The 17145-nt window shown below is 36.1% G+C and overlaps 1 protein-coding gene and 1 long non-coding RNA gene across 3 annotated transcripts; both read left to right on the top strand.

Annotated features, from left to right (window-relative positions):
- The first annotated feature begins 202 nt into the window (after positions 1-202).
- On the top strand, positions 203-4665 carry LOC140038755 (uncharacterized). Its single transcript, XR_011842330.1, has 2 exons — positions 203-750; positions 4362-4665. It is a non-coding gene; the product is annotated as an uncharacterized lncRNA (long non-coding RNA).
- A 5805-nt stretch (positions 4666-10470) lies between these two features.
- On the top strand, positions 10471-16872 carry LOC113735215 (ankyrin repeat protein SKIP35). 2 transcript variants are annotated; one of them, XM_027262212.2, is made up of 5 exons: positions 10471-10733; positions 10846-10899; positions 12135-13161; positions 14045-14477; positions 15742-16872. In XM_027262212.2, exons 3-5 carry the CDS (start codon positions 12506-12508, stop codon positions 16534-16536), a joined length of 1884 nt encoding a protein of 627 aa, XP_027118013.2. In that variant the 5' UTR covers positions 10471-10733; positions 10846-10899; positions 12135-12505; the 3' UTR covers positions 16537-16872. The 2 variants fall into 2 exon arrangements, with proteins under 2 accessions (XP_027118013.2, XP_027118012.2); XM_027262211.2 differs by lacking the exon at positions 10846-10899 and having other exon boundaries at positions 10498-10733.
- The last annotated feature ends 273 nt before the right edge of the window (positions 16873-17145 follow it).

The raw sequence follows: 17145 nt of genomic DNA on the forward strand, positions 1-17145 counted from the left end.
CACCTTGGGGACAATTTTGGAGCTAAGCTAGGACCAAGGACTTAAGTGTCTAATTGGAGAATTAGTAGAAAGACTAAAATACCCCTCACCATTTCACAAAAAACCACTCACGGCCATAACAGATTTCTGCAACCCCAAACAACTCCTGGACATCATGATCACTAGCTACTCCATTCGGTCAACCGCAGCTCCACCACCTCAGCCGGCCAATCACACACTTCACCATTGCAGCACCTCACCTCTGTCGACACTCAACCTTCCCCAAATCCGCAGCACCACTTCACAACCTTATACGCTACCTCTTCAATCGGCCAGTGAGAAACTTATCCAATTCAATACTCAAACATCTTATACACTCAACCGAGCACCATTTCCCCTCCTCTGCACCACTACACCTCAGACCACAACCACAAGCCGCACTCCAATCCACATTGCATCGTGAGTATCGACCGAGAGGAGAGGGAGTTCCTGCTGTAACCGAGAGCAAGAAGAGAAGAAATCCCTGAGCAGAAAATTTCCTGTTCTGTCCGCAAGTTGAGGGAGGAAGCCAGGAGACCACCGCGTGAGAACATTTGACCTACACCCTTCCCTCTTCTAGCTGTGACCATTTTCGACTTCAACCAAGCCGCACCTCAGCAGCTCCAGTCGCAACTTTACAGCTACCAAAACCAGAACCAAAACCGTGCGTGTGAGCCGAGAGGAGGTTAGGAATTTCAAATTCCTTGTGCGTGGGCTTAGCTGGTTTCTGAGGTAAATTTTTGGGTTAAATTTAAGTCTAGTATTAGTAGATGAAGTTATATCAGAGCATGTTGGTGTTGTTTTTGTTGTCAAAAAAAAATGAATGAGAAATCTGTTTTCGGAAGAATTGGTTTTGCCGTGAGCTTGAATCAGAAATGCAGACTTGATCATTGCTTATTTGAAGTAATCTGAGCTTATATATACGGTCATTTACCACTAAACATGATGTTCAAGGTCTTGCATGTTAATCTAAGTGTTCGGATGTCACATTGAGAAGTTTAGGAAAAATTCTGTTCTAAGAAATTTGATTTCTGCCGAGGATTGATTTGGGATGCAGCTTTAGTGCGTCTTTTGAATTGATTTGAGCTGGTAAAGGTGATTAACTAATTGAACCTTGGTTGATTGTTATGATTGAGTGTCATGCATGATATCAATTAGCCTGGAATAATCTGGAAAATAAGAAGATGAAAACAGAACTTCTTTTCCAGAAATTTTAGTGTCTTGTTGAAGCTGCCGAGCTGAATTTTCTGGACTGATGTGTTAGCTAATCAACTCAGAAATTGTGCATGTATGAATTAAGAAGCTTAGCAATTCTGTTCTGGTTGTGCATGAGTTTTGCCGAGAAATTTTACCTGGAAGTGCATCTATAGTTTTGTGTTTCTGTGATAATTTGTTCACTCAAGGATAATTAGCTGAGTAAATCTCAATGTTCAAGATGTCTAAGACCCTGCATGTTAATTTTATGAAGCTAGTTGACGAATTAAAGAGCCAAGAAATTCTGGTTTGATGGAACCTTTTTGCCGAGCCTAATTAGGGAATGATTTGCTTAATTTGTTTAATTAGCCTAATTTTGATGAACTGTGGTTATTATCTTATCTAACTAAGGGTTGATAAAATGCTTAAGGGCCTGCATGCTGAGTTACATTATCGGACAATAAAGCTAGGAACTTGGAAAAAATTCTGGATTTGTGAATTGGATTGAACTGAAATTTCCGAGACCTGGAATTGGATTTTTGTCCTCAATCTGTGATTATGGGGCTTGCATGAATTAATGTGTATGATTAGCTAGTTAACATCATGTTAATCGAAGTTTGCTTAAGGTCTTATAACACGGCGAACCAGGAAAATAAAAATGAAAAACAGAAAATTATTTCACAAACTACCATCCGAACTTAGTAGATAAAATTCTGGATTTGAGTGATGAACTCGAGTATAGTATGAACCTGGTTTTGATTGGGAAATCTTCACTAGCTAGCTACATATCTTCAAGAGCTATTAGAGTACAAAAATTCCTGTTTTAACCAAAGAAAAATTCTGTTTTGGAATCATTTCCATTGCTAGAACCCGTTTTCGAATTACCGTTAACTTGAACCTGGAAATCTTGAAAATTATAACAGTGGTTTAACTTCAACTCCTGAACGAATTTGTGCATTGTTAGCTAAGTCATGGCATGAGAAAGTGAGAGTTTAATAGCCTACTTCACTCGAACAAATTAGGTGAAAACAGAAAATTCCTCCATACAAGATTCAACCGTGGTTTACTAATCAGATTTTTGAGATTTTGGGAGGTGTATCTATATTGTTCGAATTTAATTGTGAACCAGAGTCTTCAGCTTAAATTTAGAATTTACTTCCTTAAGTTGTTAGGAACTCGAAATGCATGATTAAATTCACAAGTAGCTTGTGGAATTTATTTGGAGATAAACCATTTAATATCTTGGGGATTCGATCTGGATATAAGTAAAGTGTAGCTTTGAATAAGCTGGAAAATTTTCCAGCCTTGGTCTTGAGTGATAAAGAATTCCGTATGGTTTACCTTATATATATATCTTGGAGCTGTGGAAAAATTGTACTACTTTTGAGTTTGCTTTATAATAACTTGAGGTAGTCATGCATTTGATTATCGAGGTGACAATGTGATCTTTGGTTCTAAATAATTGTTAGCGGATTTAAAGGTTGGATATGTTAGCTTGACTATCACAGGAATCACTGGTTGAGTGCTAGGGGCTAATGTTTGACAAAGCCCTTAGCCATTGAAATGATTTTATAAAGTATTACTGGATGATGGAAATTAAATTGCTAGAATGCCATGGGACTTCACTTTTATTTTATTTGCTTATCATTGGGCTGCTGAAACCAAGTGCTAATGATTGATGAAGCCTTGGTTGACTATTTTATTTTATTTGGAAATGCAATTGTTGAAAACTAGAGCTAATGATTGATGAAGCTCTAGTAACGTGCTAGGTGATTTTTGTCAAATTTTGATCTATATTGTGATCTCGAAACGGAATCGGAGCGGGGAAATTGTTTAGACCTTACTAACTCGAGTAGCTGCGTTCAAAATTAATCAAAAATATTTTCCAGCAAATACTATATTATAAAACTCTATACCTCGCATTTTGCCTAAAAACTTTCCATCTCGACAATTCCTTCAGCTCAAAATAGCTTTGATAAGCTCTAGTAAATAAGTTGTATAACTTTCGGAAACTCTAAGTCTTAGTTTAATTCTTTTCCTTCCCTAAACTTTGCACTTGGTTAGTCAACTATATGAAAGTTTCAAAATGCGAGTTTTACTAACTTTAGTGAAAAGCTTGGGATACTTGCTCGGCAAGAAAACCCTATTTTAGGAAAAATAGTTTTAAGGGTAATTTTTGCAAAAGCCGTAATTTTGGAGAAATGTTCAAAGTAACCTTCTAACTTCGTTTTGAGAAGTTTGTCGACTTGTTTCTAGTAAGTGATACTAGTTACCTTCTCTAAGTATAAAAGTAAGAAACACTTTTACTACTTTCGCCAAGCTTCAATCTAAATAGATTTTTGGAAATTCCTTGAGGAAGTAACTAGTATTAAATTAAATAAACTCTTTTACGAATAAGTTAAAAACTGAATAGAAGCTTATAGTTTCAAAATTTGGTTTCTAGAATTTCTCGAGGACACGGAACTCGACTCCCAACCCGATATCTGAACTCCACTCTTGGTGAGTGTCCCTGCCTGTTCTTTTCCTACTTGAATTAAGTGCTTTCTTGATTCGATATGTGATAAATTGTAAAAAAATGAGTTTTGATCCATCGAAGTGAGCAGTGTGTACTTTACCGCACTAGCCGTTCGAGTGGTGACATGTGTGAAACATTTTCTAATGAATCCGTGAATCTAAATGTAGTTAGTCGTTGGGTGAATCTCTCGACACCTGAATCAACTACAATAATGACTGAATCTAAATGTAGTGAGTCGTTGGGTGAATCCCTCGACATCTGAATCGATCTACAATAAAGTCGCTGGGTGAATCCCTCGACAAATTTTATTACGGGTATATCTCGAGTATACTGCGTCGGTAGACGAAGTGCGGGCCCGGAGTAGAGGTATGAATGGTGACGGGTTAGGATTAAAATGAGTGGATCTACATGGATTATAAGTAGTGAGAGTTGACGGAGGGTCAACTACGATAAATGGCGATCAAGCGAGGAAAATGGCTCCTGAGAACCCCTGTATCCTACCTTGTGATGTTATATGCTTTTTTTAATTGTTTAACCTGTTTAAATAACTACTCGCTGTTTGAATTACGTGACTGCATGTTTTGGGGCACCACTGAACTTTAGCTCACCCCACGTTTATTTGTTTTCCTTACAGGATGGGAAGATTGAAAGTATTTGTGCAGTTTGTATTTCTTATGGTTAAACTTGAATGATTTGATTGTGATTTGCGGATTGTATCGGATTGTAATTTAAGCATTGCGCTTTTCATTTTTGGTTGCCACTTGAAGTTGGAAAAGTGTAATATCTAATTCTATTACTTGGTTTGTATGTTGTTTCGTTTCTAGTTGACCTCAGTACTCGCGAGTGTCGCGTGAGTTGTTTAAGAGCCGTCGACTGGCTAACTTTTATGCTGTTATCTTTGAAGTTAATGTGGTGATATAAATCGATCTATTTCGGAAGAGTTATTATTGTAATAGCTTGGGTTAATCGTCGGAAGGTTTTAAGTTAGAATGCTTGCGTGAGTCCTGGCGAGAGCTGGGCAGACGACCCGCCAACCCTTTGGTTCGCCTTAGGGGGAAGTGGGGTCGCCACAACACCGACTTTTCAACATAAATAAAGCTACCCACATGATTATATAAGCTTATAAGTGCAAGATAGTCTTCATAAACTAAGATTCTTGTAGTTGATCGTGGTTTGCCTCTCTTGATGAACAAAGCAGAAATTTTCGGCCTCTTGAAACTCAATAAAACCGTGGAAAGAAAGCTCTCTTCCTAGTTTGAGGTGGTCTCCAAGTGATTAGCTAAGTGTAGGTGAAATTTGAGATGAAATGGTGAAGATTTGATGAAGGAAAAGTTGAAGAACTTGGTTGTTTTCTTCTTGAGGGTGGCCGGCCAGAAGAGAGCAAGAGAGAGAGAGGTTTTGGTCTGAAATGAAACTTCCAAGAGAAGCTTTAATGTGTGGCTACGATTCGTTCAAAAGTCAACCCTCTCCCCGCGCTCGATTCCTCTCAAGTTTGTTTTATTTGTGCACTATACCTCTAATGCACTTATTCTCATACTATTATTATTCACTCTCAATGGTCTAAAAATAATGGTTTTAAATCCCTCAATTAATCACGCACGTAAAAACGCGTACTTCCGATTTGTGCGCGATAAAGTAAAATTTTCAAAAAATTCTTATAACGATAGTATAACTAACTAACACTTGAACACTTAAACAAAAAAAATACCTATTTTAAGGCTAATGTACAAGTCTCTAATTTTTCAAACTTATTGTATTTTCGAATCGATTATTGACTCCAATCGCCTATTCATTATTTTCACTTAACGAGTTTTCAAAAATTAAATTTTGAAACAAGTCATTTTAAAAATATAACTAAACTATAGATCCATATAATTAGATTTAAAAAGGTTAGAAAATAATATTTGGGGCAATTGACCAAATAAATAATTAAATGAGCTAGAATTAGGAGTTTAAAATAGATAAATTTTGTGAGTCTTCACAAATACACTTTTTCCTCCCTTGAATTATTGCCAAAAAAATTTTGGGGTTGCAGAAAGGCATCCTCAATGTTCCGTAATTTTGGCCAATTAGGGACAATTGACGGGAAATGAAGAATTGATCGTTAGAACCAACGGTTTTACCTAACAAAAAATGGGTAAAATCGAATGGAGCCATTTTTAACGGAACAATTGCAACGGACGAAAAGTTTCATTCTTCTCCTTCTTCCCTCTGCCTTTCTGCAACCCTAAAATTTTTTTGCCAATGTCTAGAGTTTTAAAGACCATTATACAACTTTCAAAACAAACAAATTTATTCTAAATTTTTATTTGGGATAATTTGATAAACCAAATCGAGGCCACTTTCTATAAAGTATCACTTTCCCATAAAAAACCAACTCTTTATGATTTTTCTCCATTATAAGAACAGAGTATCCATTTTTTCATAAATAAATTTATTTATAGGATAAAATAAAAATAAATCCATTTTTTTAATAAAAGACCAACTCTTTTTGGCTTTCCTCCATTATAAGAATAGAGTGCCCATTTTTCCATAAACAAATTTATTTATCGGATAAAATAAAAATAAACTCGTTTTCCAATAAAACACCAATTTTTTATGACTTTCCTCCATTATAAGAGCAGAGTACCCATTTTTTCATAAATAAATTTATTTATCGGATAAAATAAAAATAAATAAATTTTTCAATAAAAGACCAGTTTTTTATGATTTTCTTCCATTATAAGAACAGAGTACCAATATTCTCATAAACAAATTTATTTATTGGATAAAATAAAAATAAATCTGTTTTTCAATAAAACACCAGCTCTTTATGACTTTCCTCCATTATAAGAACAGAGTACCCATTTTTCTATAAACAAATTTATTTATCGAATAAAATAAAAATAAACCCGTTCTCCAATAAAATACCAGTTCTTTATGATTTTTCTCCATTATAAGAACAGAGTACCATTTATGGGTAAAATCATTGGTTCTAACGATCAATTCTTCATTTTCCGTCAATTGTCCTTAATTTGCCAAAATTACGAAATTTTGAGGATGCAATGTGTTTGTGGTGAAACTTTGAGGATGAAATTGGCCAACCACTCAAACTTTGAGGATGAAAAATCCATTTTTTCCTATAAGATATTTAATCACATGTTACAAAAGATATGACTATGCTACATATTTATTAAATAGACATATCATTATAATTAAAGTTAATATTTGATATTTTATGATGCCATATATTTAAATAGATGAAAATTATTTTGAACATAACATATTAAAATAATTTTGTTTGTCAATCATTTTGGCCCCTCCCCCCAAGAAAAAAATCTTGGCTTCGTCACTGTCTATGAGGAAATTAGGGCCTATTACTAGCAAACGATTGTGAAAATTTACCTTTATACCCTAATTATTTGGAAAAATCTAATGAACAAATTTTGCAAAAGAAACCTTGTTTCTTGCCAACAAATTAGGGCATGTTTGGAATCTGAGTTTTTTGGGAGTTTGTCTAAAACTTTACTGTAGTGCACTATAGAAGTTTTTGAAAAAATTTTGTAGAAGTTTTTGTAGGGTGAAATTTTTTTTTTCCTTTTCCTTTTTTTCTTTCTCTTTTTTTTTCTCTTTCTCTTTCTCTTTCTTTTTCTTTTTCTTTTTCTTTCTTTCCTTTTTCTTTTCTTTTCTCTCTACTTCTTCTTCCTTCCCCCTTCCCCTTCCCCGTTACCTCCGCCACCCCTAGCAGCAACTCCACCAATGCCACCTCCCGCCACCCCTCTCCTCTCTCCGCCCCGCCAACCTCCTTTGCCCCGGCACCCCCTCCCTACCCCTGGAAAAGCTCCCTCTCCCTCTCCCTCTACCGCCACCTGAGTTTTGCAGCGACAGAAATAATTTTTTTTTCCAATGTTCCATCTCCTTCTCCTCTCCTTATCTTGCCGGCAGAATAAGCAGCAGCAGCCAAGCGTAATTTTTTTTTCTTTTTTGCAATTTTCCTTCTCCCCAAGCTGCCGGAGGGGGAAGGTGGCGGGGAAAGGCAGAGGGAAAGAGGGAAGGGGGGAGGGAGAAAGAAAAAAAAAAGAAGAAAAAAGATATTTTGGAAACCAACATATCGGTCAAAGGGAGAGGGGAGGGAGAGAAAAAAAAAAGAGGAAGGCCGGCAAAAGTTGGCCGGAATAGTTACCGGCGTCGGAAGTGGTGATGAAGGTGGTGGCCGGTTGGGTGAGGGAGGAAAAAGAAGAAAAGTTAAAGGGAAAGTTTTTTGTGTATTATTTTGAAGTGTGTAAATAAAAAACTTTAATAAATTTTTTGAGATTCCTGTAGCAAAAATTGTTAAAAAACTAGTAGTTAAAAAACTTGGCCAAAAACTTCACTTCCAAACAAGCCCTAAGTAACTAATCAAATCACCTGTAATGTTATTTTAGCATATTTAATTTATGTTAAATACAAATTCTACCAGTGTCCCTTTCGTAAAATATAAATGTAACACTTTTTCAATTTTAGTTACATACATTTATGTATTTTATATAAATGTAATGATTCAGAGTAAAATACCCATAAATAGCTAGTATTTTATTGATGTAATGTAAAAATTTCATAAAGAACTGGTATGTTATGGGCGCAATCTTTTTTACTTTCACATATTTAAAATTTGTTAAATACAAAATCTACCAGTTTCCCTTTCGTAAAAATATAAGTATAACACTTTTTCAATTTTAATTACAAACATTTATGTATTTTACATAAATATAATGATTCAGAATAAAATGCCCATAAATAACTAGTATTTTGTTGATATAATGCAAAAAACTCATAAAGAGCTGGTATGTTATGGACGCAATCTTTTTTACTTTCACATATTTAAAATTTGTTAAATACAAAATCTACCAGTTTCCCTTTCGTAAAAATATTAGTGTAACAGTTTTTCAATTTTAGTTACAAATATTTATGTATTTTATATAAATGTAATAATTCAGAGTAAAATGCCCATAAATAGATAGTATTTTGTTGATGTACTACCCATAATCAGGAGAATCAATTGGAATCCACTGTTCCTCAGTTTTGGACGTTTTATGTAAAGTAGAGATATTTGTATTCAATTAAATGTGAAACAGGCAACAATCTGTTTTTCCATGAACCCAGTTTTCACAAATGTTAATATTTTACTAATATAACAATTAAAATCAATTTCAATAATTCAAATTTAGTAGGTTAGATAAAAGTTGTTAGAAAAGTGAGAAACCAAAAGAAAAATAACTCAAATTTATTAAAAGTCCAAAAAGGATTCAGTACTTCAGCTCTAAAAGTCCTCCAAATGATTATATATTAGAACAGCTATAATCAAAATAGATTACAAAATTAAAAAACTTAATATTTCAAACATTTATTTTCTTAAGTTTCACTTCTTAAAGGCCTTCAACTCGTTATTCAATAATGACCATATGTTGTTTCAAAACCAAGCATGACTGTGTTTAGTACTGCTTACGCTTCCTCTTCGGTGTTTTATTCCTAGACCCATTATATTTATGTTAATTCTGTGATATCCCAATACATTTCCAGCTTCTGCAGTACGCAACATTTCCAAACCGCCCGCGCCTGTTATAGGTCACCACTTGCTTTTGTAGAAATATTCCCTTCATCGTCTGTACATGTCAGCTTGCAACGTGCCGGTTTCTTTGCCATATTCTTTACCTTTCCACACCTGTCTTGGATTAGTTGAATACACTACAGAATTTACCCTCTAAAAGTATGAACTTAGACCGTATGATAAGATTGACTGACTTTTGGGTGTAAAAATATACACAAACGAGCTAAAACTATTGGTATTAAAGAGGTTAAGTAAGAAAGATTAACCTCTTATTACTAATGCTTCTCATAGGATCGATAATAATAAGTAAGTCAAAAAATCCATGAAATTGCATACTAATTTTTATAGTCATAATGGCTAATTACAAGAATTTGAAGCTTAGGTGCACAATATATACAAGAATTTATGTAGTAGTAAATATAATAAACATAAAACTAACTATGTAAAAGAGGACAAGTATATGAGATATTAATGCCATGAATAAATAAAATAAGAAATAAAAAAGAACAAAAATAAATTCAATTGGAATTCCTATTACCCATTTGATCTAATTTCATTTTCATTTGCATCCCATTTCATCTTAAAATCCCTAATATCACTATTTTAAATTTAGGATGATATATCATTGATTCAAAATCAAAATATCAGGGATCAAACTGTGCAAATTCAAAGCTATTGACTAAAGGGCAATGTGATGTCGACCATTAGTCATTCTTGAATTTCTCTTAAGGGTACATTTGAGAAAATTGAAATCTAAAATATATATGAAGTCCGAATCAATTAAGTTATTGAATAGTTAAGTACTAAATTTGATTAAATTTGAGTGTATATCATATTAAGTGATAAGTGAATAACTTATCCCTTATTTTTGAGACCAAGAAAATTCAGTGTTACTTAATAAATTCAGATGTTATATTTTTTGGTTATGAAACGCCACTAAACATATTAAAATCTGAATTTTATTAAATTTAAGTGCTGAATTGAGTTATCAAATAGGGTCTTAGTTATCCTAAATGTACCTAAAACCATAAATTTTTATGAACCGAATATTTCTTTAGATAAAATATGCGGGCATATAACTAAATATTAGGGATCAAAACAACAATTTTTCCTAAAAGGGGTGTAGGAAGAGCAAACAAAGGAGGAGAAGAATGGAAAGAGGCGTTTGATGAGTGATGAGGTGCCACTTGCCATTTGTTGCCTTGCCTTTGCTTGGCCCCATTTCCTTTTACTCTCTCCATCTCTCAGAGGCTGCAAATAGGCTTTAGATTCTGGAGAGAGAGAGAGAGAGAGAGAGCCCACAGAAACAGAGCCCTAACACTACTCTTTCATTTCCATTTTCCATCTCTGCAACCCAAAACCCACCTCACAATCATAATCCCTCCTGCTTTCTTTTTTCTCTTCTTCACCGATCCATCCGTCCGTCCGTCCGTCCTCCAGGTAATTCACTATCGCTAAACACTACTACTATTATTCCCTCCACCGGACTCTGCCCCAATCAGGTGTCCCTTTCTACTACTGTTAGCTTATGTTCTTCTCTCTTTATTAAAAGGGTTTCTTTGTTGGTTGTCTGGATGTCTTGAAATTAGCTCACTGATTCGTATTGGTAAGATTTTTAACCATCTTTTATTCTTCTACTGTCTGTGGAATGGATTTTTGTGTTACTAATGAAGTATGATCGGATCGGCTTTGGGTTCTTTTTTTTTTTTTTTTCCCATTTTTTGGGACTTGCTTAACTACTCCCATGGTTTTCATTTGATCGCCGCAGGTGGGTCAGTTGGATTTCTTCGGAATTTTAAATCCATGGGTTTAGTAAATGCTAGTATCTTGTATATGGGACTGCTGCTGATTTTAAAGTGGGATTTTTGTTTAGATAATTTGTACGGCTTAAATACCTTCTTTCCAAAGTGTGAAAAGTGGGATCTTCCAGCTTGAGCATATCAATTTGTTGTCTAACTTCTTAGCCTTAGCTGGTCATTTGTGTATACGTCTGATGTTCGCTCACGCCCCTTCCACTGACTGTCTTTTGCTTTCTACAAATCCTAACTTTATGATTCACGTCATTCATTCGTAGTTCTCTGTTTTCATTTCTAAAAATAACAAAAGGGTTACCTGTGTCCGATTGCAGAGTTTACTGTTTAGGTCATTGGGTTGGTTATTACTGTTTGATTTTTAAATAACGACGCGAATACCATGGTCGCTTCTTATATACATGTGACATTGGACGTTCTTGATATAGATTTAGGCTCTCGTTGTCTGTGGAAACAAGAAAAAATGCTCCTCATTTTGGGAAAACGAAAAGGTCTTCCTATGTGAAAGGGTACGTGATGACTTCCCAAGTGTCACACATTGGACACCAGGGCAATCTGTAAATCGGTTGTTAAATCTTAGACTCAAGTAACTTGGAATAAGTATTTTTTGTCAATCTTGCTGGCATCCAATAAAATGTTAGTCTAGTGCTTACTCAGGTGGCGCTGGTCGACATTAGAGTAGCTTATTGGTGACAAGTTTGAGTTATAAATTGGTTACTAAGTTCTTTGGTCTGCCAGTGTATAGTTCTTCCAGAAAAGATAGGTAGGGAATGATATTCTGAAAAATTTGGGTAGTCCACAATGAATTTTTATTATAATATTCACTATTTCAGTGTTCTACACTTTGACAATGAAAATTAGAAGTTATACAAAACAACAGCAAGGTTGAATCTTCTGTGAATGTTGGGTAGTCAACACCGACTATTGATTTGCTTTGAATGTTTATGACCTTTACCTAAAATGTGTGAATACTAGCTTTCTAATTTTTTTTTTGTTTGTTTCTGTGCTAACTTGTTGGCTACCTTTGCAGTCTTTTGTGTTTGGAATGAAGGGTTTTCGTGGTTTCTTCCGAAGTTGATGGTTGCGACGGTGATGCATCTCAAGTTAGCCTTCATTTTCAAGTCTGAACACGGGCAGAAGCATTTGCTTCTTATGGATCTTTCCATCTTTTCTTAGGTTTTTTCCTCTTTGAGAAGGGTATAGTGAGGGTTTTAAGTTAGAAGAGACACAGTTGCATGTTTTTATTATAGTGGGAACCCTCTGGTTAAAATTGAGTACAGAAAGTAAGGTGCTCTGTTTTGGTGTTTCCCAATTTGCTGGTTATTATGGTGCTTCTGTATAAGAATTGAAGAAAACCAGTTGCATTATTAATTAGAGTTGGTTGAGGGCAAGGGTGCAAAAATGCAAGATAAGAAAGTTTTTGTAGTAGAAAACCCAAGCCTTAATATGGGCAACGAAGGGCAAGGTCCTCAGTATAAAATGGAAGTTGAAACCAATGAGACCAGAATTGCTAGTCGCCACAATGAGATTGCAATTCTAAGTTCAGATAAGGATGGGAGAGGCAGTGGTGATGATGTATTTTCAAGTGAAGCTCCACTGGTCATTAAGGACTCTAGGAAATCCAACAGAGATGGAGGATGTTGTAGTTGTGGAGCTAAGAAACTTAAATCTAGATTGGTTCCTACTGATTCTGAGCTGGGTAAGAATGAGAAATCTGGGCAAGAAAAGAAGCTCTGTAGGCAAGACAGACTGGAGTTGAGTCGACTTTTTCAAGGTGCTTTGAGTTCCAATGACTGGGAGCTTGCTGAGAATCTGATCTTGTTGGCAGATCCACAGACTCTCAATGATGCATTATGCATTGCTTTGGATTCAGTTTGGTTTTTAAGCACCCAGCAAGAGTTGTATGGAATTACTAGATTGATTAAAAAGGTTATAACTAATGGTGCATATGATTTCACAAGAGCTGCTCTGAGGACTTCATTTCTTGCTTCCTGTGTTTCAGCATGTCAGAGTCGAACTATGAGTCTTGCAGATACTGTAACTGTGATGGCACAAAGGTAAAAACATATCCTTTTTCTCTTCCTGTACAAATATGGCACTGCAACTATGACTCATTTAGCATCAATGCATGTCATTTATAGCACATCAATGTGAAGGTCTTTTATTACATCAATCTGTGATGACGCTAATTTTTCTTGCCTTGTTTTGGTATTTTGTTGTCTATGTTTACTGTCATACATAGTGTGGCTTTTAATAAGATGGATAAAGCCTTTCTGTGCTTTGGTGTTCTAATATCTGGATTAATTATGTTTGACGGAGTTTTGGATTTCAAGTTTCATTTTTAACCATTTTCTAGTTCTTGTTCCAGAATGTGAGTAGCTCATTTGATCTGTCCTTGAATTGGTTTTTGCCTTCAATTATTGCATTTTTGGGTTTTTTTCTTCATGGTGTTGCCTATTATTTCCATTTCGATTCCTCATGATTGTGCAATGATATACTGATAGGACATGAGTAGATTTATTTTTGCTTTTAATGAAGAGTGTATTACTGGTTTGTTTCTGTGATTTACATTTTGTTTAAGGAATATAAATTCTAGCATTCTGAAATTTGTGAGTATGCCATGCTAGCCCTTACTTTTCGTATCTGGCGTTCTGCATGTGGGGGATCAATAGTTATTAAGTGGTGTACAATATCATGTTCTTAGTGTTTTTTGTTCTCTATTTCAATGGAGAGTCATGCTAAACCGCAATCTTGGTGCAATGCAACTTTCATATGCACACCTTGCTGTGTCTAAAGCAGTATGTGCAAGCTTAGTAGCTATGGAAGATATGAAGGGGGCTGAAATTTGTATCACCTTGTCCTTGTTATACTTCACTGATCTGAGCATTGCCACTCCTCAGATGTTTGTAGGGTGAATTAACTTTCATTTTTCCTTTTCAGGCTGCACGAAAGATTGCAGGAATGTAATGGGGACGAAATTTTGAAGGCAGAAGCTGGAGCAAAGGTTCAAAAGTTCACTGAATGGGCTCTTAAATGTATAGGTTTTCACTCTCGTAGCCAGGGAAACAGGGATAGAGTGGGTCAGAACTCTGCTGTGGAAATCCAACTACAATTGTCTGCTTTCAAGACCTTCCTCGATCTTGCAGGAAACCACCTGACTGGAAAGGACTTTACAGAAGCTTTTGATGCAGCTTGCTTTCCGCTTACACTCTTCTCTACTTCCTTTGATCCTGGATGGGCGTCAGGTACTTCTGCAAATGCAATCCAAGGTTTGCTAGCCATGTTAGTAGAGGGTGGTGCAGACAATGTTAATCAATGTTTTCTTGAAGCATCGCGTTTTGGAAGCACAGAGCTTGTTCGTATTCTATTACAGGTATGCTAATCTGGATCTACTGAAACTAGTTATTGATAATCTTTTGTATTGCATGATAGAACTTAACTTAGCAATTTGGTCAGGTATTTGCTTGTGTTGACATTAATATTAACCTTTTTCTTTCAAAGTATTTGTTAAGGAGTCATATTGGCAAATTCTCTTGACTTGCTAGCAATTCCTGTATATTTTAAAACGTGGCTGAAGCGCTGATAGTAGATTTGTGTAATCTTCCCTCTTTAGGTATTCACTGGGGTGAACCACAAGTAGTCCTTTGGCCTTGATATGGTTTGTTTGGTGATTTCACCTGCTTTCTTTTGAACTTTTGAGTACTACTTCATGCTTACTCTACCAAACCAGTTTTAAAGTGACAAATCAAAATTATAAGAAACCAAAGTATGAGTGCGCACAAATCTTATTCTACCCGATGATGTTGGATTGTTAGAGATATTTGCAATTTGGTGACAAGCTTGACCAGATTGGTGAACTTTTCTCAGCATGACTATTAACTCCATAGCATTCAAACCATCATTAGTATACCCAAAGAAAATTGGCAGGTCGGCACTAGGGGATTTACCAATCCATTGTCAGTATTAAATGCTTAAGGGTTATGTAAGTTGTTCAAAATGCTAGATAACATAATCTTTCTTTACAAGTTGTTAAGAGAGTTTTCTCAAGAGTATTTTGGTATTCGGGAAGATAGCTTCCCCAAATTTGTTGCAATTTTTTTTTTCCTTCTTCTCAAGACATGACTTAGACAAAATTCCATCCTCTATAATTTGAATCAAGCACATTTATTATCCTCCAGAAACTCTGCTAGGAAGATATCTGATTCAAAGTAGGTTGCTGAGACTGCACTCCTTTGAGTACCAGACAGTGCTTTGTGTTAACTTGGGTGCAGTATTCATGCCACAGTTAAGATCGATCTCGCTGGTTTCTGTTAAGATTGCGGTATCACATTTTTCTCTTAGCTCAGTGTGGGTGCTATAATTAGATGGAATGATAGTCATTCAATTCTTTTAGGCAGTTTACTAGCATTTTGTCCAAAACTTTCTGGTCTAGTACAACAGTTGATTATGATGGTTGACGTTTTGGAATTAATGATGTTGGTGTTGTTATTGAGCACCTTTTGGTTTTTGTCTTGATTTAGTGGTCTTAAATTTGGATAGATCTTTGTCTTTTATTTTTTTCAAGTATGGTTTTTGCACTGCTGTACTGGTCTCTCATTCAGTCCTTTTCTGGTTGCTTTATTTCTCTCCATTGACAGATTGCTCAAAGGAATAGCTTGGATGTTGATGTTGACCTGGCTTTGGGGTTTGCTTCGCACTATGGGAAGATTGGCACCATGGAGTGTCTAGTGGAGGAGGGGAATGCCATGGCTTTCTTAGGGCCTTTGATGAGGGCAGCTGAGAGGGGTTGCATGCCGGTGGTTCAGTGGTTTGTTGAAAGGGGCTGCAGAGACATGGAACTTTGTCTTGCTCTCACGGCTGCTACCTCTAGCAGTCAGGTTGAGGTTGCTGCTTATCTCCTTCCTCATGTCCCTAAGCATATCCTTGCTGCCTTGAGTATTGAAATTCTGAAGGCTGCTGCTGAGCGAAGTGGGAGATCACTTGATGGGGTTTCATTTCTTCTTCGATCGGACTTCCTGGGTGAACCTGCTGCTACATATGCTGTTGCAGACAGCATTGCTAGATCTAATGATGAGTCTGTTGCTCCTGAGCTCAGGGCTTTTCTTAAAGAGCATTGGTCAGAGGCAGCTTTTTTGGATGGATTGAAGCAAGGACAAGAACATTACATGAACTTGGTAAGGATAGTGAAATGGGGCGAGTCTCCTATTTGTTTAAGGGATCTTCCGGGTCCCTTGAGGGTGGCAATAGCATACCTGCCGTTGTATAGGGAGTGTAGGAAGGCAGGAGGCTGCTTGTTATCTCAGAGGCGAAGAGGCCACCTTGTGGAGGCGGCAAGAAGGCTTGGAGGTGTGGAATTGGAAGAGGCAAGCCAAGGAAGGCAGCTACTGGCTGTGTTGGAGCATCATCTTCCTTCATTTTTGCTCAACGCATGAGATGTTGCCTAGTGAAATGGTTTTCTTTCTTTCTTTTTTTTTGGCTTTCCCCAAAATTTTGGATCTCCTTTTTCCGATCCCTATCGCTTGCTCACTGGCATGCCTTCTCTAGGCATATAGTATTATAATAAAATGGTAGCTGATCAAGCTGAAAGTTGGCAAAGTCCACAAGGTCTGCCACTTTTCTTCTTGCCTAGTTATTTGATGTTGTATTAGGTATTAGGTTTCTCGAAATATCATACCTTCGATGTGTATGTTAACTTTTCATGTACGTGCAAGAGAAATTGCATTCAGAAGGTCGGTATTATGATAATGCTCGTGTATATTTTCTGTCTAGTTTAATATGCTGTTGATTTGCTTTTTGATGCTGCCCATATAGCTGGTGCTGCTACTTTGATCCATGAGTTTATGCAGATGCTAATTTATTGTACAAACTTAATGAGAAATGGACGACACTTGGAACTTGCATTTAGAGTTCTAGGCAAGCTGTATTACTACCTCAATTGGAAGGAATTTGAGTAATCTAATCTTGTGCGAGATTGTTGTTCAACTTCGATTTCAGGTGTTTGTGGTGGAATTCTTTGGATCATTTAAGAGAAAAGATGAGCA

This window comes from Coffea arabica, chromosome 3e (assembly GCF_036785885.1).
Source record: "Coffea arabica cultivar ET-39 chromosome 3e, Coffea Arabica ET-39 HiFi, whole genome shotgun sequence".
Classification (NCBI taxonomy): Eukaryota; Viridiplantae; Streptophyta; class Magnoliopsida; order Gentianales; family Rubiaceae; genus Coffea; species Coffea arabica.